The following is a 27873-nucleotide window of genomic DNA, read 5'->3' as shown; positions in this document are numbered from 1 at the left end:
TCAAAGGTCTAGCTGCTGTTGCAGAAAACCTGCGTTCAGTGGCTACAACTTCCTGTAACTCTAGCACCAGGGGATCCAGTGCTCATTTTTGAGCTCCACAAGCACCTGAACTCACATCCGCATAGTCACACACACGTTTATACACATATTCACATTAAAGTGACAATTATGTGTGTGTGTGAATATACAAGCTGATTTGCTGTTTTTCAATTTTAATCTTAATGAATTGCCTTTGGTAAAATGAAATCGCTAGATGCCCTTATTAGGTACAATGCTTAAATTTGGGGATGAGAAAGTAATGCCTAAGCAGTTAGAGTGGAGCTTGGACCCTGACAGCCCCAACAAGAAAGGCTCAACCACCCATTCTTAATAGGTTAATTAAAGAGGCAGGTAACAGTGCAGAGCAGAAAAAGGAGATTTTTTTCAGGGTGGTCCCATCGTGAATAGGAACAAAGACTCCCAATGACACCCTTAATCTATCTCTGAAGTCTTGACCAGAGGTTTAGGTTTAGAGGCCAAGAGGTAGAAATAACTAATCCGTCTGGGTCAGGGTGGTTTAATACTCACGGGTTCTCCGGGGTGACCTTTGTTAGAATCATATACTTCAGGCTTGTCCTTGGGACCTTATGAGAGGGTGGACGCCGTTTCTATCTCCCCAGGTGTGGAACTTTCACAACACCGTACAAGATAAACACTGATCCACCTCCAGAAACAGGAGGAGGGAGCATTTAAAAAAAAAGAAAGATAGCAAAGACATGGGTACCCTACATTCATTCACCTTACGGGCACCTGGCCTCAGAAAACCCCATCAGGTGCCGCAGGAGGATCTGCAGGTGTAGTCTTTCCCAGGTTATTTTAACTGGCATGTCGTCCTCCCCCCCACCCCACCCCCAACAGCAAAGCCTTGCAAACTGCGCTGCAGCAGTAACTTTCAGTTACGTCTCCTAAAAACCGTGCCACGGCCACAGCGTTAACCAGGCAGGGAGACTTAGAGAACGTAAGACACGTAGTTGTCAGTGTTTGATTTCCGGAGAGAGAACCGACAGGTGGCTTTTGACAAATCTCCTCGCTCTGAAAAGCTGGGCCGCTTTGCCCAGCCCACGGGAGCGGCTGTTGACCCACCAGCCCCCGCCAGCACGCCGGACACGCCGCGTTTACCGCGGAGTCCCGCCTTGCTGTCCCGCCTCGTGGCGAGGCCCCGCCCACCTGTCCTACCCCACGCCCCCTTCGGCCCCGCCCAGTCCTACCTCGCCCTTCCCATTGGTCGCTCGCTGGCCGCCTGGCCCAATCGCAGCACTTAGCGGCAGAATTTGAACCGTCGTTTTCATTTGAATCGGGCGGGCGCGGCGGGCAGTCTTGGCGCGGAACTGCTTTGGTGGCACTCGGGACGCGGGCGGCGGGCGGCGGGCGGCGGGGTTGCGGGTCGGGGCGGAGCGAAGGACGCGGGTCGCTGTGGTCGGGCCGCCTCTGCTGAGGAGCCGACGGCTCTGACGCGGGCCGGGCCCGTGAGCCGCGGCCAGAGCTGACTTGGTGCTGACTGGTCCCGCCGACGAGCGGCGCGGACGGCGGGACCCGGAGCTCCACCCGGAGGCTACTCCGCCCTCGGCCGCGGCCCTTCGCTCGGGACTGACGGCCGGGCGGACCATGGAGTCCTCGGCTCGCCTGGTCACCATCAAGCGGAACGGAGACGACGGCGCACACTTCCCGCTGAGCCTCAGCTCCTGCTTGTTCGGAAGGTGAGCGCGCGGAGGGGCCGAGGCGACCCCAGGCCGGGACCCCCGCGACCCACCGCTCTTGGCCCTGGGCAGGCCTGTCCCCGTAGCGGGTTCGGAAGTCTTGCTCAGGCGCTGGGAGCTTCTCAGATGGAATCAGGGTTTGACACTTGGTAGACGCGAAACTGACTTCGGTGTCCCGCCGCTCCGGCACTGTCGCTCTGAAGCGGCCGGCTGCGGCTCCAGATGTTTCCGAAAACAGGAAGCCAGGAGAGCCCTGCTCGGGTGCTCTGGAAGAATTCCCTCTTTCCCTTCCCCGGGGGTCGGATGATAGTCCTCTCTGAGGTCTTCCAGGCCTCAAAGCTTGCGTTGCCAAGTTTGGCCAAGTTTGATCCTTATGGCTCTTTCTGGCGCTTTTAAAATATTACCTGAGAAGTGCTTTTAAAGGAAGCTCGTCTTTGCTAACACCATGAACGTTGGTGACTAGTTTTTAGAGTTGTGTTTATCTCCCAAGAGACTTAAGTTCCAAGGCAAGGGCTGTCTTGTTAACGATTACATCTCCAGGGTCCCAATGTGGTGCCTGACACTTAGGATCAAGCAGTGTATGACACAGGGTGAGTGTCCAGTAGGAAGATGGAGATTTGGATTTGGGGGTCAGACAAGAATGATAATTCTCAGGGAGACATTTGGCAAAGTCTGGTGACATTTTTTTTCATGTCATCCTGAGAGGTGTCTGCCGCTAGTAACACTGAATCAGGACAGAGGCATAGTGTATTTGACAGCGAACGAGGCGTTGAAGGATTCTCTGCTCCAGAATGTCTGAGGCATTGAGGTTTCTAAGAAGTATGGACTGCAGTGATCTTTCTGCTCAGAAAAACTGACTTCCAAGATACGGTCTCTGTCTGGTGTTTTGGTACCCCAAATCTACATTTTCTTGAGAGTAAGGAAGCTGTCACTTTCTATGGTTTGTTGTTAAAAAGAAGAAAGTATATATTCTTGTCTCAAGTGTCATTCATTTTGATTATTTGCAATGTTACTTAACTATACTTTGGCAAATTTTAAAAATTTGAAAACAATTTGCATTTGGTTGTGTGGTATTTGTTTATAGGAAGAGATACGCTTAGACTCCAGAGGTTCACAGGAAAACACAGTGCAGAGAGTATGTTCAGGCCTTTAAGGTTCGGGGTGGAGCTCTCCATAAAGCTCTCCTGGTTTGTGGATGGGTTAGGAATTGTCCCTTCCGTGCTGTGCCATGACAGTGCCAACTTTCTAGAAAGACATTCTAATCTAGATACTTTCTGTGGATTAGTGTTTGTATTGGGAGGACATTTGAATCTGTCAACATCGGTGTGGTTTTAAATAATTAACAGATAAAAACTCACATGGATTAACTGTGCTACGTACAAAAATCACACATGCAACTGTAACCGAATAGCAACAGAGGTGCTGATTTTGTGTATGAAGAAACTGAGGCATTAATTACCCACAGAACATTTTATGCTAGTACCTTTCTGTGTCCTTCAACACCCAAATTGTTATAAACACATTATAAAGTTCCCCTAAACTGATATGAAGTCCTCCTTTATTTGTGTCTTGTAAGTGTAACTACTTATATGATTCATTATGTGTTTAATATAATTATTCTGAAGTACTAAAGTTTTAATGATCGTTTATGGCTTCTTAGGCAGTACTTAGGAAAATTTGTTTGCACTGCCCATTGTATCTTGTTAGTCCATGTGTCATCACACTTATCGTCTAAGCATACCAGACAAATTCTGTTAAGACTTTGAAATTTTGAAGGTTTCTTTCTTTTAGTTGCATATCCCCATAAAAATCCTTATCTTCTTTGTTAAGGAGTATTGAATGTGACATTCGTATCCAGCTGCCTGTAGTGTCAAAAAAACATTGCAAAATTCAAGTCAAAGAGCAAGAGGTAAGTGAGTTTTTGAAATCAACTCTTAAAGCTACTGAATTTGATTTTAAGCAAGTCCTTAGCCTTTGCTTCTCCTCTCTACTTGTAGGCAATATTATATAATTTCAGTTCCACAAATCCAACACAAGTAAATGGGGCTACTATAGATGAGCCTGTGCAGCTGAAACATGGAGATATAATAACAATCATTGACCGATCCTTTAGGTAGGTGAAAACTAACTGGCTTAATTCTAAATGTGTTCTCTTTAAACCATAAACTAGTACCACTTTCTTTGATGTTGATGGATATCGGAAATGTCTTCACAGGGTGTGTGTGTTCAGCTGTGTACACCTGTGTCTGTGTAGAATATAGAGGACAACCTCAGGTGTGGTCCTCAGGGTATTAGTCACCCCCTCCCCCCCTTTTTTGAGACAAGATCTCTAACTGCCTGGGATTCACCAAGTAGGCTAGACTGGCTAGACAGCTAAGGCCAAATGTCCAAATTCCTAGCTCCTTTATTTGCCCCTTAAAAAAAACTTCTGTTAAACTTAGGCAGTTGGATTGGGTCCTAACGCATGGCTGAAATCACTATAATAAGGAAAGATTAGCATAGAGGGAGCAGGTGCACCGAGGGAAGCACTGTTGAGAGGCAGCCCTCTCAGCAGTCCAGGAGGCCCAGAGGAGGCCTTTCCTATCGATGTCTTGGACTTGACTTTTAGCCGGAACTGAGTGGCAGATTTCTGTTATTTAAGGCACCCTGTCTGTATTTTAATTGTGGTAGTCCTAGCTGACTCATATACCATCACCAAGTCACAAGGGAAACTTCTAATAGGTTTTTTTGTTTGTTTGTTTTTGTTGCTCTCTAATCACAACTTTTCTCTTACTGAGCCACCATGGTGGCTTTAAGAGAGCAGCGTTTTTGGAGTCTTGCTACCTGTTTGTGGGCCTCTAAATGTGATAGTTAGCATAAAACTTTGTGTTTGTATCTGACTAATGCTCTTTTGTGTGTGTGATTTAGGTGTATTTGTTTTGTTTCTTCTCAAAATATAGGTATTTCATTAATATAGCACAGTATACACAGTAATATGTAAAAGTATTCACAATTTATTCATTCTTGATGAGAATTTCAGTGATTTCCAGTAGAAATCTGTCAAGGCTTTTTTTTTTTTTAAGATTTATTTATTTACTTATTTAATGTATATGCATGCTCTATCAGCATATACAGCTGCACACCAGAAGAGGGCATCAGATCCCATTGTAGATGGTTGTGAGCCACCATGTGGTCACTGGGAATTGAACTCAGGACCTCTGGAAGACCAGACAGTGCTCTTAACCATCTCTCCAGCCCTGTCAAGGCTTTCTTTGTGATCAAATACCCTCCTCCCATTTTCTGTATTTGAAAATGGAATTCTACAACTATTGAATGCAGTGTTCTATCTGTAGACATGTTAAATTCTCTATTCTTAATAATTATTTTCTTATTTCCCTGCTTAATAGTTTAAAAGATATCTTGAACTTACTCACTGAGGATTTGTTTACTTTTCTTTAATTGATTTATTTTCTCTAGCACTTTTTGCTTTATATATTTTGATGCTATACCCTGGCATATGGTTGTGGACTCCTGGGCATAATTCTAAATGGTGCATAGAATTCTTTGTCATTTACAATATCTTTTAGTCACATCTTTTGCATTAGTGATTTCTTTGGATGGTATTTATACATAAATTCTTTTTGCTTGCATAATACAACTTTTTACCCCCTTAATTTCAACTCTTTGTAGTTGTTAAGGCTTTTGTTGCCTCTAGGAACCTGATGTTGAGAAGCTTGTCTTTAAGTAGACTACTGTTCAGTCCTTATAAAATGTCCTTTGTCTCTGAATAGTCTGAAAGGAAATTTTTATTGACTAGACTCTTTAAAAGAGACTTGGTTCAGCATTGTAATAGCTTGGAGAAGGGTTCCAGATGCTAGCTGTCTTCAGATCTTACATAGACAGCATCTAAACTCAAATTAGGCCACTTCGCTGAGTTAACAAAGTAAAGAATTTCAGCTATGCTATGAAGTGATTACCAAGATCTCATAATCCTAATGCCATCGTCCTAAGATGTCTAACATGTGCTTTTCCATTGCCAGGCTTGGTGCACACACCTTTGATCCAAGTGTTTCGAAGGCAGAGGCAGGCGGATCTCTGAATTTGAGGACAGCCAGGGCTACACAGAGAAACCCTGTCTCAACTCTCACCTTTCCCCCCAAAAAGATGCACTTTTCCTCCAGAGAAATTGAAAAAGTAGTGATCATAGTTCTATAACATAACTTTGTAGTTTTCTGTTTATATAAGTTTTTAGTATGAAAAATTTTTTCCTAACTAAAACAATTTCTTTGCATAAAGTAATATTCTGAACAAAGCCTAAAGTTTGTTCCAGGGTTTGTATCTATAACACTTGAACCTATAGGTTTAAATCTTCACCTCATCTGTGCACTGTAGGTATGAAAACCTAAGTCATGAAGATGGACACAAATCAACAGAATTTCCAGGAAAATCACTTGGACAGGTGAGGGGAAATACTCAGGTTTGACTTTGATTCTTTTGTCTTGATGATAACTCATTTATATGCTTTTAACAAGTGATTTCTCACTTTTAAATTGGTGACCAAGAATGGCTTTCTGACAATAAACAGGAAAATGTACGGTAATAAGTTGACCCTGAACATAGTAAAGTAACACTCTACTAGGCTGTATTGTGATCTTAGAATAGTCTGAATATATAGAAACTGAATTTAAAAATAAAAAAAAAAAAAAGGAAAAACATGATAGCTCCTAGGTATGGTGGAAGTTTATTATAGATTTGAAGAGAGCATAGGCAGAGACAGAGGTATCTGTGGGAGTCCAGAGTGAACATGGCCCTGAGTTGGGCCATGTGAGGAGGTTGGGGGTGGGAGAGGAGCCAGTGACCTAGAGGGGCAGACTGGGCCAAGAGCTGAAATGGTTGAGTTATACAGGGGCCAGAGGAGCTGAGGGAGGGGGCAGGCTAGCCCCTGGGCTGGAGAAGTTTAGGTTAGAGGGTGGGGTATGTCAGACAAGAGGGCCCTGTAATAGGTAGAGGGATGCTAGGAGAACCTGGTGACCAGGGTGCACTTTGATATGTTAATAAGTACCTCAGCCATTTGTCCCAGGTTTGAGACCAACAGAAATAAAAACTGGAGACATCTGATGAGCCACTTTGTCTTTACTCATTGTTCCCTTCCATTTCTTTGTTTCAAAAATAATTACATTGTGAGAACTGAGTGATGAAGAAGCTTCCTAGTTTAGAAGGCAGTGAGTCTAGTGCTTGTGTGAAGGAATCCTGTCACTTGAGAGTATCAGCAAGACTACTACCACTGGTATAGTTTACTAAAGCACAATTCTGCACACAAGATTAGAGGCTTGGTGGGACTCAGTAGCTTTAGAGTAAGCCTTAAGAATCTTTGTCTCTCCTTTTAGAATGCTAGTCAAACTAGTACTGTGAACTAGCTTCAGTCCCTTGGATTAGGAGCTTTTGAATTCATCTACATTTTGCAGCAGGTACTTTTCCTTCAAGACCTCTGCCATGTTAAATATTGCTTCTTCTTTAGAGGGGTCCAGTGCTCATCAACCTCTGGTGGAAGCTGGTTTTTGAGGTATCCCACACACCAGCCACCATTCAACTTTTAATAGGTGTAAGAAAATGAAATTGTTGGTAGTTGTAGATCTATGGGAGAGACAAATACTGTTCGGTTACTAGTCTGATAATAAAATTAAGCATTAAAATTCAATACATATAGTGTGATAGGAATAAGAATGTCATGCCTGTTTAATATAATCATGCAAAAATTAAAGGACTGGGGAGACATCTCAGTGTAAAATGCTTTTTCTGTAAGCATGTGCACCTGGATTTGGTCTTCTAGAACCCACATAAATAAATCTGGGTGTGGTAGCATGTACCTGAAATCCCCATCACTGAAGAGGCAGAGATAGGATTCCTGGTATTTGGTGGCCAGCGAGTCTAGCCAAATTGGTGTAGTCCAGGTTTAGTTTGTACCCTGTCCCTTGAAATAAGGTGGTGAGCATCTAAGAAAGATAGCCAGCATCAGCTTTGTTCCCAGCTCACACAAACACAAATCCTTCACCTCCAGAATCATTCTACATTGCAGAATGTGTAGGCACTGCCTATTGGTTTAGAAAGACTGTCGAATTTGATATTTAGGCTCAAGTTATAGTGCCCATGAGTGTGTTGCTTTTACGTGTGTCTTAGTTTCCTGGCTCTGATACACAACAGATACCTGATAGGGATGAGAGCACAGGTGCTAGTGGAACTGCAGTTTAGCACATCCTGAGTCCATTTCTCGTGACACTTAGGGTGTCTATAGTTTGTGCCTGTGGTGAGTTAACAGATGGAGGAATTTAATTTTAACTTTGCTTCTTTGTTCATATGATGTTAGAAACTAAAGAAGTTCTAGAAAACTTACTGGGAGACAGGGCCCTGGAGGGATAGATAGCCTAGCGGTTAAGAGTGCTTGCTCCTCTTCCAGAGGACCCAAGTTCACTTCCTGGCCCCCACATAGGGCAGCTCACAACCACCTGTAATTCCAGGTACCCCACATGAAAGTGCCTAGACACATACATATGCATAAACAAAACAAATCTTAAAATTAAAAAAGAAAAGAAAGAAAGGTTTAAGTCAGCTAAGATATGCTTAGGTCATCACCACTAGCTTGCAAGTTACTTGGGTCTATTTCTCAAGTCTCTAAATGTCATAAAGAAGCAGTCTGGCAAATAATAGTAATGAAAGAGTGTTTTCCTGTTTCAAAATGAGTTCTCAAATAAAGGCCCTATAATTGCTCTTCTTACTTTTTACTTGTAGGAACCGGCGCGGCGAGCCTCAAGAGCTAGCTTCTCTGCTGACCCTGGTTGGTTTGATTCTATTCTGGGACCTTTAGCATTAGGCCATTATGATAGTGGCAAGGGTGGGATCATGGGTATAAAATTTCTGTTCTCCCAAACTCAAATAAGAGACTGGTTCCATTTAACATGCCAATCCAAAGCAGATAGCTGAATAACTTGTTCCCTAGGGAATTTTTAGTTGCCCATTTAAGCTTGAGCTGTCTGGTGTGATATGTTACATCATTGGTTATTCAGAGCTAATGTGCTTTATCAAGGTGAAAATAGCATAATAAGAGAAGTACAAGAAATTAAGTAATTTGAGGGCTAAACGAAAAGCTAGCTTATACGGCAATTTAAAATATGGTACCAGATTCTAGAAATGTTAGTCACTAGAAAATGTTAAACTTCTGTTTCTTATATCATATTTATTGCTAAGATGGGAAAGGCCAAGATGCCAAGGCTTCAGAAATCACTGCTTCAGGAAGATCTGTGGTGAATGCTGAGACACTCACTGGAGACAGCCCTGCCTCAGGGGGCTCAAAAGACAATGTTACCCAAGATCTATCAGGGCATTTAGAACAGCACAGTAGCAGAGAGTCCACTTCTGGGGATATCTCTAAGAAGTCCAAGGCAACAGGAAGCAGTTACAGGAAGCTGAAGTCTTCTCCTGCACAGAGCCTTAGTAATAGCAAGAAAAATGAATCTCCATTTAAGGAACTTTATCAGTCATTGAAGGAACAGTTGGTTGTAAAATCACAGAAACATAGAAAATCAGAACCACAACCTCACCGTGCAGGAGGAAAAGAATCGGAGACACAGCTTTTGGTGTCATGCAAGGCAAGACCAAAGTCCAGTGGCAACATCCCTGTTACAGCAACCTCTTCACCTGAAGTTGAAATGATCTGTACTGAGAAACAGACAGGTGGTGGGGAGTCTGTTCAGACTCCCATGGAGGCTCTGAATTCCAGCTTTTCTCTCTCTGAGACAGCTAAAACGAAGACCCCGGTGCGGAAGTCACAACAACTTAAAGATGAAGACTTCCATGCTATTGGTGGAAAAGAGTCTGTGAATCCAGGTGAAAGTGAAGGTGCCAAGGCAGTTCATAAAATAATCACTCCTAGGAAGCTGTTAACTAGAAACCAAACTTCGGTGAAGGTTGAAGATGCTGCCAGCCTTGTTGATGCACCAGAAAATCCCTCTTCCAGAAAGAGAAGTAGTTTTTCTGCAAGGGTAGAGGTGCTACCTGCAGATACACAAAAGCGGCTTTCTTCAACTCCGTGCCTTGCTTCAGGTGAAAAGAAAACTCCCAAGAATGCCTTCAGCAAGCCTGAGAAATTGGCCACTGCAGCCGAACAGATTTGCTCTGGGCTACCCGGTCTTAGTTCTGTTGATATCAGCAACTTTGGTGATTCCATTAGTAAGTTATTTAACTGTAGGTCTACTTTTCCTAATAGGTTACTATCTACCTTATGTTATGTATTATGAGTTAATAAGGTCTTCGTTTGGTGTGATTAGCCACGTGCTAAAGAACCCACTAAGTACTCTGATACTACAGTAAGAGGCATGCTTTACCTGATATGTGGGTACTGAAGACTGCCATTTATAAGTAGGTAACTAGTTCAGGAGGGAACTACTTCAGGAAAATCGTGATTTTCTTTTACAAAAATAAGTGGTATAATCATAATGGCTTTTCATTTATGGTCCAGTTCTGAATACTAATTATATCTTAGGGCATTGGTCCTTGGGAATGAACCATTGTCAGTTCTTTGAGTATCATTGAACATAGTGCCTCTTGGGTGTTCCCACTTTGGTCTTAGTCCCTCATTTATTATTTATTTACTTATTTATTTTTGTGGCGGTTTCTCTGTGTAGCTTTGACTGTCCTGGAACTTGCTCTGTAGACCAGGCTGATTTCAAAATTCAGTTTAGAGATCCTCCTGCTTTTGTCTCCCAAGTGCTGGGATTAAAGGTGTGCACCATCACCACCTGACTGTTCTTGGTCTCTTGTAAGCACTTTATTACAGACAATGGGCTGGACTCGGGTTTCTACACCAGCAGAGTTACTATATGCTCCCAAGGCATTAACATTTAAAAATTTTTTTCATTACGCTTATTTTAGTATATTGGGAAAGAGACAGTAAGCATGTGCCATGGCCCTCATGTAGCAGTCTAAGGACAAATTGTAGTGGTCAGTCTTCTCCTACCATATGCCATCTTGGTCTCAGGGACTAACCTCAGGTCCATAGGCTTGGCAGCAAAGCACCCTTAACCTGATGAGCCATTTTACCACCTAGAGAAAGCTCTCTCCCTCTCTATCTCTGCTATAAACACTAACTGACAACCCAAGACTACATTGTATGTAGCCTGTGGCATCTTTCTACATACTTGTTTCATGCTGGCTTACAGAAAGGAAAGCTCTCCGGGCTCCAATGCAATAACCTTTATGTCAGGGACAGTTTCTACTGGTGATCAGTGTGGCTATCTGTCAGTGACACTTGTACTCATCAGCCAGTATTCCATTGAGCCTCAGAGTAGAGTGCCTGTTCTGGACACAGGGTTTATTTAGACTGTTCAGGAAGTTGTATAATGGTTTGGGTTGTGTGAACTGCTCATAAGCACTACCTAGAGATTTTTCTTGCTCATATAGTTTACTCATAAGGTACATCTGGGTCTGGCTCAAATATGTTTGTCTTTTATTAAGTCTTCTCAGGGCATTGCTCAGGTGCTGACTCCTCTGTTAGGAAGTAACACCTGCTGCTATAGACAGATAACTTTCTATATAATGGGCAATTTTCAATTTCAAGGAGAGCCTCTGTTCTGTCCAGTTGAAGTGCAATACATCTCGTTTATCTTGAGATGGTTTTGGAAGTCCTGAGGCTGCTCTGATTTCATCAGTTTTATGAGTAAAGTTTCCATGTTTCAGTGCCTTTGCCATGGATTACTTTTTAATGCTATTTTGACATGAATCTTAAGTTCTGGCATGGCATTTACATTGCTTTTTCACGTGTGCATTTCTTACTTCAGACAAGAGTGAGGGAATGTCTTTGAAGAGAAGACGAGTATCCTTTGGTGGTTGTCTAAGACCTGAATTATTTGATGAAAACTTGCCTCCTAATACACCACTCAAAAGAGGAGAGACACCAGCCAAGAGGAAGTCACTTGCCACTCACAGTCCAGCTGTCCTGAAGAAAATCATCAAGGTAAGTTGGACAATCGGCATTGTGTTTGTACCTCATGGCTCACAGATGGTCCACATTCCATCTAGAATGTGGACTAGGATGGCAGTTGAGATCTTAGTTTTGTACCACTTGCCCAGAAACAACCATATGGGCTCTCAGGTGGTTCTTGGGAAGTGAAGTAGGGTACTGAGCACTTTCCCTTTGAAGAAGACACAACCACAGGGCCATGTAACTGTGGGGTACACTGATACCATTTAAAAACGGCAGCATATGTGATCACAAGGATTGCTTTGTTGTTGAAGTTTTTTATTTTTTATTGTTCTAGGATATAAATGCTTTGAGGTTGTGAGAAGGAAACTCTTTGGTAAAACATCTCTTCTGCAAATGTAGCTCTGTAGGCCTTTAGCCCTTTGTCACTATTCTGTTATTTTCCTTTGGTCTGGCTATATACCTCAGTTTCCTAAAAGGGCCCTGAACAGGTTTATTCTTTTAATACCAAGAGGTCTTATAGGCACACCTAACACCTTCCTACCTTGTCCCACCACCCAGAATTGAGTAGCCCTCCATGCAGATCTAGGATTGGTGTTGGCTGAGCTGAAACTGGAGTACCTTATTTCATTGAGCAGTGTCTCCTTCCTCACTGGTGCTTCAGGATTTAAAAGCAACATGGGGAGCTGGAGAGTTGTCTCAGTGGTAAGAGCATGAGCTACGCTTCCAGAAGACCGGGGTTTGATTCCCAGCATTCACATAGCTCACAACTGTCTGTAACTCCTGTTCTAGGGGATCTGACCTCCTCACACAAACTTACATGCAGGAAAAATACCAATGTACAAGAAAAAAATTTTTTTTTAATTATAAAAGCTACAAGGTTTGTTTTAAAGGTTTTTAATAGCTATTACAGAGATATTAATTCCTTGATTGTCAGGAGCCACCCAAGTCACCAAGGCAACAAGAGTCGGCTGGAGGAACTCCAACAAGGGCAAATGATCAAAGGCGTGGATCAGTCAGGACCTCGCCTGCTTCCAGTGGAAGCAAATCCTTATATCAAACAGATACTCCCAAGAAATCAGGCCGGAAGAGCAACAACCTACCTGCCAAGAGAGCATCTATCAGCCGAGGTCAGCATGGCATTCTACAGATGATTTCTTCCAAGAGAAGGAGCGGGGCTTCTGAAGCCAACCTGATTGGTTAGTGTTGTACTTTGCAAAAATAAATATTTCAAGCTCAGTTTTCTTAGGCTGGGTTTTGAAAAGTTTCACCATCTTTTTTTTTTTTAACAGTTAAAAAATCATGGGCAGATGTTGTAAAACTCGGTGCAAAACAAACACAAATGAAAGTTGTAAAACATGCCCCTCAAAAACAGATGAGCAAAAGGCAAAGAAGACCTACTACTCCAAAGGTATAGGGCTTTAGCCATGCTTCTATTTTCAAATGTTTTAGGTATATATTGTTCATGCTGTGATATTTTGTCTGTCTTGCTTTTGTCTACAGAAGCCTACAAGCAACCTTCACAATCAGTTTAGCACAGGCCATGCAAACTCTCCCTGTACTATTGTAATAGGGAGAACGCAGATTGAAAAAGTAAGCATGCCTGCTCAGCCCTACAAAATGCTGAGCAACTTGATGCTAAACCGAAAAATGGACTTCAGTGAAGATCTGTCAGGTAAACAAATCCTGAAGGCTACTAGTCCCAGCCTTTTTGATCCTGTTTGTGACTTCCTTGATGCTTGTTACTTCATTTCACCCCATCTCTTAAACCTTAGAACCCCAGCTGGGAGCCCTGTAGCAGTGAGTGACTACAAAATAAATAATCACGCCAGCTTTCTAGTGTCATAATATTCAAAGATGAAATTGGTTGGGAGTAGAGGACAGATCTCAGTCAGTTTGGGGGAATCTGTGTCCTACAGGAAGCAGGGATTGAAATCTCTAGTGCATGCCCTCTGGTGAGCAGCGTGTGTGACAGAAAATGGACAGGTGCACTGTGGCATGAGGACTATTGGCTCTGTTCCAGTATTTTTGGAGGAGTTGCGCTGATGGCTAATTCCAGGGAATAGGCTGGTTTAGAGCAATATTAATGCTTCAAGATTCACTTAATTGATTGCCAAGAGGAAGCCATGTTAGAAAGATTTTTGTTAGCCATTGATAATTGTTTCCACTGTGTTTTGAGTATCAGTAACTATGGCTTGCTGGCTTAAATTTATGCTCAAGAAAGCAGATTTGTTTCATGTTCCTCTGTATGTGATAGTTCTTGCCTGTACAATTTGGAAGAGAATTAAGATTTGAACTGAGTGGGTAGAATCTTATTTTTATTTATTACAGATTGGGAAATGAAAATAACCAAACACCTTGGTGTCTAATGTTTGTGAAATAGCCCCTAAAAGAACTGTATTTTGATCAGTTCATTTATCTTTATAAAAATAACAAAAGATAAAAACAAAGTGAATTAAGTGTGTGTGTATATATATATATATATTGAGTATCTGATTAATATATATTATATATTTTTTAATAATTTATTTAATTTTATTTTATGTGCATCAGTGTGAAGGTGTCAGATCCCTTGTAAATGGAGACAGTTGTGAATTGCCATGTGGGAAATGAACCCTGGTCCTTGGAAGAGCAGACAGTGCTCTTAACCACTGAGCCATCTCTCCAGCCCCATATTTTTTAAACTCTTAAATAAGATTTTAAATACACAGTGCCTAAGACAGTGAATTGTCTTGAGTGTTCCTTCTAGGCTGATTCTTGGAGCCAGACAAGTTTCATCCCCTGGTGTAAGCAGTTTTCTCCTCTCATCCTGCTCCCCCGCCCATCTTTTTAATGAGATAGCATCTTACTATTATTTAGTATGGCTTCAAAGAGAGATCTGCCTGCCCCTGCTGTATTAGGGCTACCATGTCTGTCCTGGCAGCTTCCATTTTAAAACATAAGAAAGTACACACTGACATTTCAAGTAAGTGTGGATAGGCACTTCAACAGTTCCCAGGCCCATTCCCAGGCAACTCAAGTTTTCATTCTGTGGTACCAACAAGACAGAACCATAAAACATGAGCTTTTCAGGAAGCTTTATCTTCCTTATGGAGTTATGTAACTACTGCCTTTTGGTGTTAAAGTGAGTGGGATTGATACTTAAAGTGTGTGTGTTTGTGTCAGTGTGTGTTGTGTTTCTGATAGCACTGAAAATGGTCAGTGTTCTATCAATACTCTAAAATGTGGGAACGCATCTGTGCATAGGATTTAGGTCTGAAAAACCTAGGACTTCTTGAACACAATAAGGCCCTTTGGTCAGGGATTTCTGGATTCTTGGAATATATTGATAACCTGAGGGGAGGTACCCATGCCTAATTTTTGTCCCCTGCCAGGACTTATTTTTGAGAACTAGTTTAGAAAACCACAGAGGTCAACTAAATCCTATGATTTCATAGGAGAGGGTTAAAGAAGCTGTATATGTTTGTCTTTTTAAATGAGTACATTAACAAAATCACCATTTTAATGAGATGATGCATACCTGGAATCTGAAGGCCTCTTTGTCATCTAGATTGTCCTGTGTGAGATATAGGATAATGTAAGCCATGTTTCCAATGCTTTCCTTTATCAGGACTAACTGAAATGTTCAAGACTCCAGTAAAGGAGAAGCAGCAGCAGATGACTGACATGGGCTCCATTCTTCCCAATTCAGAGAATTTGCCTGAAAAACAGTTTCAAGCAACTAGTTCAGGAGGCACACCTCTGCCCATCACCTCAGAGATTTTGGGTTGGTTTATTTGTCTATTTCCTCTCATACGTTTGAATGGAGACTTGAAGGTGAACTTTTTCTTTATAGACCATAGTGTAATTCTTCTCTACAATTGTTTTCCCTGGTGAAATGCCATCTTCTATCTTCTCTGTTCTGTTTTCAAGCAGTCCTTGCTATTTTTCTAGCAGTCATTGACCTAGCTTGGTAGGAAGAATTATTGACTCAGTTAATAAGTTTAAATGATATCTGTATGCTTTTAACTTCTTTCCTATAAGAGGACAGAAGCACAAATGGTACACTTGACCTGTCATATTTATATATAAATTACATAAATTAAAAATTATTGCAAGGCTAGAGATATAACTCAATTGGTAGGGTGTTTGCTTGGAATGCAGAAAAACTCTGGGTTAGGTCCCTAATATTGCAAAAACTTAATGTAGTGGTATGTGGCTGTAGTTCCAGAACTTGGGAAGTAGAGGCAGGAGGAACTTAAGGTCATCATTGCTTACATACAGAGTTGGACTCTAAACATACATAATAGAAGCTGTGTTATTTCACTAGTGAATGAAGATAATAGATAACTATTTTTGATGTTTTAGAAAAAAACTTGTCTGTATTTTAGTCCATGTCACGTGTCATGTCAGGCTTTTGAAGACCCTTCTTGACACTTCACATTGGCCCTGCTCTATCACCAAATAATGAATTACATTTAATGGATTGTAGTAAATAGGACAGACTTGAGATCATCTAGTAGCTTTGTAGATAAGAAGTTAAATTGTTGGTTCTTATAAACTCTCTAAATACAAAATACTGTGTTGACCTTAGATGGTGAGAATAAAATACATTTATTGTCTACTTATTTTTGTTTCTTACAGGAGAAAATGTGCCCTCCAGTACACAGAATGCAGCAAAGGAGCCATCTGATACATATTCTGCAAGTCCTACCTTAAAACGGCGGAGCATCAAAAATGGAAGCAGAGTGCAAACCCCCAAGAACGTCCATAACATTACTCACCTTGAGAAGAAGACTCCAGGCTCTGACACCGAGCTTCTGGAGACAGCATCCAGTGTGAGCAGGACAAGACGATCTAGACAGCTCAGGCATACCCTTGAAGATAGTATGAATGAAAAAACAGAAGCAGACCTTGCTGATGGCATCACAGGAAAACACTTAAGAAAGACATCACTGCGAGGACAAGAAGTGGATCAACAGGTGCAGGACTGTGAAAACTCTTCACAAAGATGCAAGGAAAATACCAAATTAAAGGAAGGTCCAGAAAAGACATTAGCTATGAGATCAAGTGCCAGGGAGCAAAAGCTAGCAAAAGACTTAATAAGAAGTCAGATGGTCACCCAAACAGAGGTCTGTGCTGAGGAACTACTTAATCAGGAACAAGGAACCACACATAACCCAGAGGAATCCATGCATACGCAAAGCACACCAGAAGGTGATGGTCAAGAAGCTACAAAACAGAAAGTGGACCCAGCGGTAAATGCAGCCAAGGTGAAATGCTGCCTAAAGACACCTGATAAAAAGACCCAACTTCTACAGGGCCCAGCTGGTCTCAAGGAAACCTTCGAAACACCAAACTGCAGAGATGAACTCATAGAGGATTATGAAACCAAAGTCCCTTGCAAATACCCACAACTTACAGCAGAGAACACCAGAACAAGTGCAAAGGCACGGTCCAGTATGTCTGGGAAGAAAGCAGATGTGAAGAAAGAACTCCCTGCACTGACGAAACTTGTGCACGTGTCAGGGGGAGCCAGGCACAGTCCCAAAGTTCCAGAACTTGAGCATGGGGACATCAAAGCTTTGAACAAATATGAAAGTAAAATGCTGACCCCAACAATAACTAGAAGCAGGAGGTCGCTAAGAAAAACTGAGGAAAAGCCTCAACTCCTGGAAGACCTAACTGGTTTCCAAGAACTCTTTCTATCACCAGTCCCCGGGGACAAAATCATTAAAATGCCCAGCGAATCTCCATATTCAGAACCGGTTAGGACCCCAGCAAGCACAAAGAGACTGTCCAAGATGGGTCGTAGGGTGAATGTGAGAGAACTTTCTGTACTTGAGAAAGAATCACCAAGCAGAGCCGCAGGCACACCAGCACCCTTGCAGAAAGAGAATGATACCACAGTCTTTATGGAAACTCCAAAGCAGAAACTGGATTTCACAGGAAATTCAGTGAGGAGTAAGAGGAGGTCACGGACACCTAAGATCAGGGCTCAACCCCTAGAAGACCTGGCTGGCTTCCCAGAACTGTTCCAAACACCAGTTGGTGCCAGTGACCCAGTGACTGTTGGGGAAACTACAAAGATGTCTCGGGATTCTCCACAACCAGAACCAGTCAGAACCCCAGCAAGCACAAAGAGACTGTCTAAGACGGGTCTCCGTCAGTTAGATGTGAAAGAAGAGTTTTCAACAGTTGGGAAACGGACAAAGTCACCAGGGAGAGCCACAGGCACACCAGCAGCAGTTCAAGAAGAGACTAGCACCACAGTCTTTATGAAAACTCCAAGGCAGAAACTGGATTCCACAGGAAATTCAACAGGACATAAGCAAAGGTCACGAACGCCCAAGATCAGGACTCAACCCCTGGAAGACCTGGCTGGCTTCCCAGAACTGTTCCAAACACCAGTTGGTGCCAGTGACCCAGTGACTGTTGGGGAAACCTCAAAGATGTCTCGGGAATCTTTGCAGCCAGAACCAGTCAGAACCCCAAAAACAAAGAGACCATCTAAGACGGGTCTTGTTGAGGTGGATGTCAGAGAAGAGCTCTCAGCAGATGGGAAACGGACAAAATCACCAGGCAGAAAAACACGCACACCCATGGCACCAGTGCAGGAAGATAATGATGCCACAGTCTTTATGGAAACTCCAAGGCAGAAACTGGATTTCACAGAAAATTCAACAGGACATAAGCGAAGGTCACGGACGCCTAAGATCAGGACTCAACCCCTAGAAGACCTGGATAGCTTCCAAGAACTGTTCCAAACACCAGTTGGTGCCAGTGACCCAGTGACTGTTGGGGAAACTACAAAGATGTCTTTGGATTCTCCACAACCAGAACCAGTCAAAACCCCAGCAAGCACAAAGAGACTGTCCAAGGCGGGTCTTGTTCAGACATATGTGAAAGAAGAGCTTTCGACAGTTGGGAAACGAACAAAGTCACCAGGCAGAGCCACAAGCACACCTACAGCACCAGTGCCCCAGGAAGAAGGCATTAAAATAATTATGGAAACTTCAAATCAGAAATTGGAGTCTTCAGAAAATTTAACAGGGCTTAAGAGACAGCCAAGAACACGTAAGGAAAAGGCCAAATCTCTAGAAGACTTGACTGGTTTCCAGCAGCTCTTTCAAACACCAGATCATGGCAATGGTGCATTAGTTGTTGGCAAAACCGAAGAAATGTCCTTTAATTCTCCACAGCCAGAACCTGTCATAACCCTAAAAAGCATAAAGAGACGGTCCAGGGCAAGTATGGTTAAAATAGATGTGGAAGAAGAACTTTTAGAATCAAAGGGACACCTACAGTCAGGAGAAGCCACAGACACACTCCAAGTACCCACCGACAACAGAGTCATTAGGGCATTGAATCAATCTGCCAAGCGAAAATTGGATCCAAAAGCTGGTATGCCTAGCAACAAGAGGCCACGGCATGCTTCTAAGGATAAGACACCATGCCAGGAAGACCTGAGTGGCTTCCAACAGTTCTTCCAAACACCAGGCTATGCTAAGGACTCATTGACTATTGGTGAAACCTCAAAAATGCTCACCAAACCTCCACAATCGGGACCAGTTAGAGCCCAAACCAGCAGAAAGAGTCTGCCCAAGATCAGCCTCAGGAAAATGGACATGACAGAACTTCCAGAACTTTGGAAGCAGTCACCAGGCAGAGCCCCAACAGCACCAGTACCGGAAAATAATAGGATAAAAGCAGTTATAGAGACTGCAAAGGAGAAACTAGAGACTGCAACGGATGTAACTGAGCTTACCAGAGAGCCAAGAACACCTAAGGAAAATATCCAACCCTTGGAAGATCTTGATGGCTTGCAAGAACTCTTTAAAACACCAGGCCCCAGCACTGATCCATTAACTGGTACCAAAAGAACAAGAATGTCCTTGAAATCTCCACAACCACGACTTGTTAGTACCCCACAAACCTCAAAGAAACTGGCCAAGACAAGACTTGGGAAAGTTGGTGTGATAGAAATGCTCTCTCCACTGAATGTGCCAAGGTGTACTACAGGAGAACTTGTACAAATGCCCAGTCAGCCAGAAGATGATGGCACAGGGAACAAAGATGTGAAGGAATCCAAAAAGCAGACGCAGGGCCCGTCAGTAAGTGTATCTGTCAGCAAAAGGCAGCGAGGGCCATGCAAGGAAAGGTCTCAGTCCTCAGAAGACTTGTTTGGTGTCCAGGAGCTCTTTCAAACACCAGCCAGCAGCAAAGACCCAGTGACTGTTGGGGAAACGAAAAAAATTTCTTTGGAGTCTCCACAACCAGGACATATCAGGACCCCAGCAAGCACAAAGACATTGTCCAAGACGGGTTTCAGGAAAGCAGATGTGAAAGAATGTCATGTACCTGAGAAACCAACCAGGCAGTCACGAGGCAGAATCACACGCACACCAGCACCCTTGCAGAAAGAGAATGACACCACAGTCTTTATGGAAACTCCAAAACAGAAACTGAATTTCACAGGAAATTCAGTGAGGAGTAAGAGGAGGTCACAGACACCTAAGATCAGGGCTCAACCCCTAGAAGACCTGGCTGGCTTCCCAGAACTGTTCCAAACACCAGTTGGTGCCAGTGACCCATTGACTGTTGGGGAAACTACAAAGATGTCTCGGGATTCTCCACAACCAGAACCAGTCAGAACCCCAGCAAGCACAAAGAGACTGTCTAAGACGGGTCTCCGTCAGTTAGATGTGAAAGAAGAGCTTTCAACAGTTGGGAAACGGACAAAGTCACCAGGGAGAGCCACAGGCACACCAGCAGCAGTTCAAGAAGAGACTAGCACCACAGTCTTTATGAAAACTCCAAGGCAGAAACTGGATTCCACAGGAAATTCAACAGGACATAAGCGAAGGTCACGAACGCCCAAGATCAGGACTCAACCCCTGGAAGACCTGGCTGGCTTCCCAGAACTGTTCCAAACACCAGTTGGTGCCAGTGACCCAGTGACTGTTGGGGAAACCTCAAAGATGTCTCGGGAATCTTTGCAGCCAGAACCAGTCAGAACCCCAAAAACAAAGAGACCATCCAAGACGGGTCTTGTTGAGGTGGATGTCAGAGAAGAGCTCTCAGCAGATGGGAAACGGACAAAATCACCAGGCAGAAAAACACGCACACCCATGGCACCAGTGCAGGAAGATAATGATGCCACAGTCTTTATGGAAACTCCAAGGCAGAAACTGGATTTCACAGAAAATTCAACAGGACATAAGCGAAGGTCACGGACGCCTAAGATCAGGACTCAACCCCTAGAAGACCTGGATGGCTTCCAAGAACTGTTCCAAACACCAGTTGGTGCCAGTGACCCAGTGACTGTTGGGGAATCTACAAAGATGTCTTTGGAATCTTCGGAACCAGGACATACCAGAACTCAAGCAAACACAAAGACACTGTCCAAGACAGGCCTTGGTAAAGTAGATGTGAAAGAAGAGCCTTCAACACTTGGGAAACAAACAGCATCACCAGGCAGAGCCACACGCACACTCAGGACACCTGTGCAAAAAGAGAATGATGCCACATCCTTTATGGAAACTCCAAAGCAGAAACTGGATTTTACTGGAAATTCAGTGAGGAGTAAGAGGAGGTCACGGACACCTAAGATCAGGGCTCAACCCCTAGAAGACCTGGCTGGCTTCCCAGAACTGTTCCAAACACCAGTTGGTGCCAGTGACCCAGTGACTGTTGGGGAAACTACAAAGATGTCTCGGGATTCTCCACAACCAGAACCAGTCAAAACCCCAGCAAGCACAAAGAGACTGTCTAAGATGAGTCATGGTAAGGTGGATGTGAAGAAAGAGCTTTCTCCGCTAAATAAGCCAAGGTGTGCATCACAGGAATTCATGCATGCACCCAGACTTCCAGTAGATGATGGCAGAGGAGCCAAAGATGTGAAGAAATCCGTAGCTCAGACATTGGACCCACCAGTACATGTAACTCGCAGCAAGAGGCAGCAAGGGGCATGTAAGAAAAGGTCCCAGTCACCAGAAGACCTCTCTGGTCTCCAGGAGCTCTTCCAAACACCAGGCCATGACAAGATTTCAGTGGCAGGTAACAAGCCCACAAAAATGTCCTCCAGGTTTCTACCATTAGAACCAAAAGACACTTCAGTAACCTCACAGAGACAGCCCAAAATTAATCTGAGGAATCTTGTGAAAAATGAAGTGTCAGGAGACAGAATGCTTCCACAAATATCAGGGGAAATCTTAGGCTCACCTAGAGTACCAGAAAGTGAAGGCAGAGTCATTAGAACAAGGAAGCAACCTGTAAAGCGGAAATTGGACACAGCAGTCAGTGTGCCTGACAGCAAGAGGCAACGAGTTGCACGAGCAGAAAAGGCACAGACACGAGGGCATCTGTCTGGCGTCCAAGAACTCTACCAAGATCCAGGCTTGTCAATGGACTCAGTGACTGTTGACAAGACCACAAAGATGCCCAACAAATCTCCAGAACCTGTGGAAATGATGTTAGAGACACAGCCAGGAAGAAGACTTAGGAGACTGGGTGTGGCTGAAGAGCCTAGAGTACAAAGAAAGACTACAAGAGTGGTACGGGAAACCAGAAATACACAAAAAAAAGAGCCCATGGGTGACAGTAAAGGTGTCAAAGAGTTTAAGGAATCTTCAATGCAGAAACAAGACCCCGCTGTAAGTTTAACTGGCAAGAGGAACCAACCAAGGACGGCTAAGAAGACCCAACCCTTAGAGGAGCTGATCAGTTTTCAAGAGGAAACATCTGTAAGAATGTCTTGCCAATCTCCACAATCAGAAGAAAAGGAAACCTCAGCAGCTTCAAAGAGGCTGTTCAGAACACAGCTATGCAAAGTGGATGTGAAAGAAGAGCCAACAACGCAGAGAAAGCCACCAGGCAGGGAAACCAGGAGCACACTCAAAGAGCCCGTGGGTGATGCTATAAATGTTGAAGAAGAGCTTAAGGCATCTACAAAGCGGAAAATTGACCTAGCAACAAGTATGCCTGTGAACAAGAGGCCACGCAGGGTACCCAGGGAAAAGGCACAGTCCCTAGAATTGGCTGGTCTCAAAGGACCAATCCAAACCCCAGGTCACACAGAGGAATCAGTAAGTGATAAAAGATCCACACAGATGCCCTGTAATTTTCCACAGACAGAGCAAGTAGGCAGCCTCCAAATCTCACCAAGACGTCCCAGGACTAGACGTGGGAAAGTAGAGGTGAATGAAGAACCTTCGGTACTGAAGAAGACAATGCCAACATCGAGGCAAACAATGCGGTCTTGCAAGGTCCCTGAAATTGATGACAAAGGCACTGAAGTTTCAAAGGAGTCTGTTAAGCAGAAACTAGACACAGAAGCCAATGTAACTGGCAGCAGGAGGCGGCCAAGGGCACAAAAAGATGAGGTCCAGCCTCTTGAAGTCCTGAGTGACTCCAAAGAAATAACCCAAATATCAGACCATCCTGAGAAACTAAGACATGACACACAAATGCCAGACTCAGGAAAGCCCCTGAGAACATGCAGAAGAGTGCTCAGGACTTCTAAAGAGGAGCCCATGGAAATGTCAGTGGATACCAGAGAACTCGCAGCTTCACAAATCAAAAGCAACACTTTCCTGCCCCCCAAGAGGACGTCTGCAAGAGATGGAAGTGTTTCAAGAGCCAGGGTGTTGCGCTCTGTGACACAAAAGCAGGAAGCCACAGATGAGAAGCCTGTACCTAAGACACAGAGATCTGCTCGCAGCAAGAGGCATGTATCACCTGAGCCTGTGAAGAAGAGACACCTGAGAATCATGTCAAACAAAATTGAACCTGTGGAAGAGCAGATTAGCAACTTCAGGAAAACAGAAGAAAAAGAAGACAAAGGAGAAAACTCAGTCACTCCAGATCAGGTGATGGGGATGGACATAGTGGGTGCTTGTCTGGGAGGGTTTGGCTCACATTGCTACACTTACTGTGTATAATTGGGGGCTTATCTTCAGATACTCATTTCCATACAGTTTCCATTTACCACCTTTAATAGCTATGGCCAGTGGTCCTTTGGGGATTTGCACAAGGAATAGACTAACTCCTTAAAGTTTTCCTCTCTGGAAACGAGCTAATCAAAAATGGCTGTAATAGTTCTCAGGGAGTGAGTGAATTACATGCATCTTTACTTTGAAGAATAAATCAGAGAACAGATGGGCAGTATAATTCTGTTAAGGACACAGGTACTAAATTTCATATATTCTGGAGAAGGAATGGAACAGGGAGGCCATCATGGCACTCCTCAAAGATTATAGGGCCTTTGGTGATCTTTAAAGGGCCGGGGATTCATTTACTGCCTGTATGATGGCTATTCTTCAATAGTATGAACTGGATTGTTTTCAGTATGATGTATTATGATTAAATTTATAATAAATCTATAATTTATTAGTAGAGATGATTATTTTTCCATAGGAACAAAGTAGCCAATGCATTGCCTTGAATATTTTAGATGACTCTTAGTAAATTAATCAATATAAAGTTTGTGATCCCTTTTTTATAATTTTGCTTTTATTTTTTTCTTGATGGGTCTTGAGATTTAATTAATTTAGTGGTTGTCTTCTCATTCCCTTAGAAAACACCCCAGAGCTCTAGATACCGAAAGAAAACCAATGAAAAACACCTAAGACCCAAGATTGATGGATCTGCAGAGAAGGTTGGGATAACGAAAAATGAGAAGACCATCAAGTCCTCCCAGGAGACAGAGCTGCAGAACCCAGATGATGGAGCCAAGAAGTCTACATCTAGGGGCAGAGCCAGTGGAAAAAGAACATGCTTGAAGTCTAGAGGACAGAGTGAGATTCCCCAGCCTTATGCTTCCGAGGAGAAAACACATGAGCCAGATATGGAAATTGTGATAAAGACTCAGAAAGAGAGAGGAGTCTCTGGCCATTCAAATGTTAGGTCTTTGCGATCCAAAAAAGCTGGAGCCACTTTGGACACTGAACTTAAGCCAAGAGTAACTCGAGGTGCCAAGAAAGATGCAAAAGTTCCAAAGCAGGTAAGGGCCCAGAATGTTCTAATACTTATGCCCACATTGTAAAGACAAATAAGGACATGCCAGCAGCTCCCAGCATGCTAGCTGCAGAAGCTGTCATCCAAGTCACCTACTTTCTTGTGTCTATTTTTGTAATTCTACTTTGAATAGTGAATTCACCTATTGAAAATTTCATTCTAGAAGCTAAACGTTTATTTATTGTCACTTTCTGATGCTTGTAATGTGCCTTATCATGATTATAGATGAAATCTTCAGCCTCTCTCGGTTGACAACACTTAAACTCAAAAGATTTCCTTTAAAGTGGCTGAATAGGGGCTGGTGAGTTGGCTCAGTGGTTGAGAATAGTAACTGTTCTTTCAGAGGAGCCAGTTGTGGTTCCTAGGACTTCATGGCTCACAACCATCTGTTCAGAGCTTCTGATGTTCTCATCTGACCTGCTTAAGCACCAAGCAAGCAGAGCACTCAAAATTAATAAGTCTGATTTTAAAAAGGCAGAATGAACCCAGGATTGGCTGTCTCCCAAACAAATAAATGGAAGTAGGTAAATTCTACTCAGTAGGAAGTTGTTATTTCATCACCCTAACCTCACAGTATCTAACTAATGGACTGTAAATTCTCATGCAGTGTCTGTGATTTGCATCATTCTTAATGCCATGGTTACACTAAGCAGCATTCTAGGAAAAGCTAAAGATAGGGTGGGCAGGTACCTTTGTGGGAATGATACATAATCACTCTCAGCACTCAGCTTGAGCCTGACCATACCGTATTCTGAGACAACTGATGAGATAAAAGGTAGCAACAACCACTTGAAGTAGAAGTGGCTAAGCTGGCAGTCCTAACCACTTCTAGAATAAACCAAGAAGCAGGACTGACAGCACAAGGAGACCCAAGGTTTTCAGAGACTGTGACAATTCCCACACAGCTGGAGGGACGGAGCAAGAAGGCATGAAAATGTAGTGGGAAGGTGCAGATAGACCACTTAGAAAATGGTTCTTAGCCTTCCTAATGCTCTAACTCTTTAATAATACAGTTCCTCATGTTGTGGTGACCCCCAACCATAGAATTGCTACTTGATAACTAATTTTGCTTCTGTTACAAATCGCGTAAATAACTGGTATGCATGCATGATATCTGATATGTGAAAGGGTTGTCACCCCCACAAAGTGCTTGCAACCCACAGGTTGCAAGCCCACTGCTCTAGAGGACAGAAGAGAGGCTCGGGAAAGTAGACTGAAACCCAGGAAGTGGAAACTCATGGCTCTCTGGAATTAGGAACCATCTCATGGTAGCAAGCCTTCATTATAGATGCCAAAGAGACACCAGGAACACAGCCTTATAGGGCTAACAAGTATATCTCACTTTAAATCAGAACTTGAAGCACAGATTCATAATACTGAAAGTAGTACTTTGTCAGAATGAAATGGAAGGAGTAAAACCCAGCCTTTTTACTCTAATAACCCTGAACACAACAGCCAAGCCCTGAGGGTGATCAGGTCAGGTCATCACATCATAGGCACGCAGGTCCACTGGTTCCCAAGAAACTCCATACACTGACAAGTTTTTCCAGCTCTACACTGCTTTCTGTCAGCCATGTGCCTCTGTTCTGTTTACCACAGACCCAGGTACTGCGTATGTGGGGTGTACATATTTTCTAGAGGTTTGTTCTGCAGGTGTGCCAGAGGATCAAGCCTCCTCTGCAGTGTGTGCCTTTTTGTCATCATGTGTACAGTAGATCCATGTTAGCAGCTACCTGTTATTGTTCTCTAGAATTCAACAGCATTCACATACCAAGGCTTCCTTGTCATACTGAGCCTCACACTTAAGAGTTCATTTTTCTGTTTCCCTTTCTTACTGTTCATGATCATTCATAAAGTTGCTTCTAAAGTATGCCCAGCATCACCGTTGGCTTTTCTAATTTGTGTTGGGTGGGCCTTATGTTTATCAGGTACCAGGACTTGGAGTCATTTGCTCTAAGAGGCTATTGTCATCTTTTGCTTTCTGTAGATTTGATCTCCATTTCCAGGTAGATGGACCTCCACCTCCCTACTGCCTTAAAGGACTCAATATACTCTTGCAGCCACATAATAAACCTCAGGACACAGTGACTGTCCTTGGTCCATGGGAAGTTGGCTTTAGGACACTTAAGTTTTCATCTAGGCCACATTCAATTTTTCTGGATGATGTTTTCTAATTAGTGAATCATGTACACTGATAGAGAACTTGTGTAATATAAGTTAGAAACTTGTAAGAAAGCATAGGGTCTAAGTTTGAGAAGCTAAATAAGAAAACATTTAGGAAAAAAACAACTTTAAGGTAAGCATTATAAAAATTTTTAACGTTAAAGTATTAAAAAAAAACAGTTTCCTTTTTAATGCATAGTGAGTGATTTCCTGTATGTTTGTATGTGTACCATGTACCTGCTGGTAGAGGTCAGTCAGAAGAGGGCATCTGATTCCATGGATGGTTGCGAGCCACCATGTGGATTCTGGGAGTTGAACTCAGGTCCTCTGTAAGAGTAGAAGTGCCCTTAGTCACAGAGCCAACTCTCCAGCCCCAAAAAGTTAATTGTGAATGACACCTAGTAAGGACTAGGGGCTTGTAGAGTTGAGTTCCTTAACATTATTTAGGATTCATGTTTCTTTTCCTAAACAGGATGAAGACATTGTATACACCAGGAAATTAAGAACAAGAAGTCACCAGAATAGTGAAAATAAGTAGCAGAGTCATTTAAGAAGGAAAAATAAATTGGCTTGGTGATAAATTCCAGTTTGATTCTCGCCTCCAGCGTGAAGGTGAACTGTAAATAATACTGCCCATCTTTAAGGAAGGAAGTTGCTTTCCTAGTTATGCTTTCTTCAAACTCCCATGGACATCATGAAGGGGATCACCAGGGATCTCTGCAACCACAGTTTAAAAATTGGGGGGAGGGTTGTGAGCAGGCAGAACAGACAGGTTGCTGTCTGTCCTGCAAAATAAAGCTTTAAAGTTCACTGCCTCCTATGACTTCTCTGAGTATCTGTATCTGCTTGGGTCTGCCATCACAATGAGGAAGGCAGGAGAACTATCCTGTGTCCTTCCACTCCTCAGCTTATCAGGAGACATTAGTTGTCAGTGGAGTTTACACAGGATAACTGTAATGTGGAGCATTTAGTTTGTAGACTATGACAATCAGGCATTTGTACAAGGATGGCTGAGCCTGTCTTCAG

At 43.1% G+C, this 27873-nt stretch overlaps 1 protein-coding gene across 2 annotated transcripts; it reads left to right on the top strand.

Annotated features, from left to right (window-relative positions):
• The first annotated feature begins 1430 nt into the window (after window positions 1-1430).
• Mki67 (marker of proliferation Ki-67) lies at window positions 1431-27670 on the top strand. 2 transcript variants are annotated; one of them, XM_060381463.1, is made up of 14 exons: window positions 1431-1736; window positions 3567-3645; window positions 3734-3849; window positions 6108-6174; window positions 8502-8547; window positions 8958-9938; window positions 11546-11721; window positions 12626-12887; window positions 12981-13099; window positions 13192-13363; window positions 15299-15454; window positions 16312-23537; window positions 24245-24670; window positions 27320-27670. In XM_060381463.1, the coding sequence occupies exons 1-14, from the start codon at window positions 1645-1647 to the stop codon at window positions 27383-27385; spliced, it is 9984 nt and encodes a 3327-aa protein (XP_060237446.1). In that variant the 5' UTR covers window positions 1431-1644; the 3' UTR covers window positions 27386-27670. The 2 variants fall into 2 exon arrangements, with proteins under 2 accessions (XP_060237446.1, XP_060237452.1); XM_060381469.1 differs by lacking the exon at window positions 8958-9938 and having other exon boundaries at window positions 1433-1736.
• The last annotated feature ends 203 nt before the right edge of the window (window positions 27671-27873 follow it).

This window comes from Meriones unguiculatus, chromosome 1 (assembly GCF_030254825.1).
Source record: "Meriones unguiculatus strain TT.TT164.6M chromosome 1, Bangor_MerUng_6.1, whole genome shotgun sequence".
Classification (NCBI taxonomy): Eukaryota; Metazoa; Chordata; class Mammalia; order Rodentia; family Muridae; genus Meriones; species Meriones unguiculatus.
Note: the sequence above shows the minus strand (reverse complement) of the source record. Positions and strands in the feature narration are given on the sequence as shown.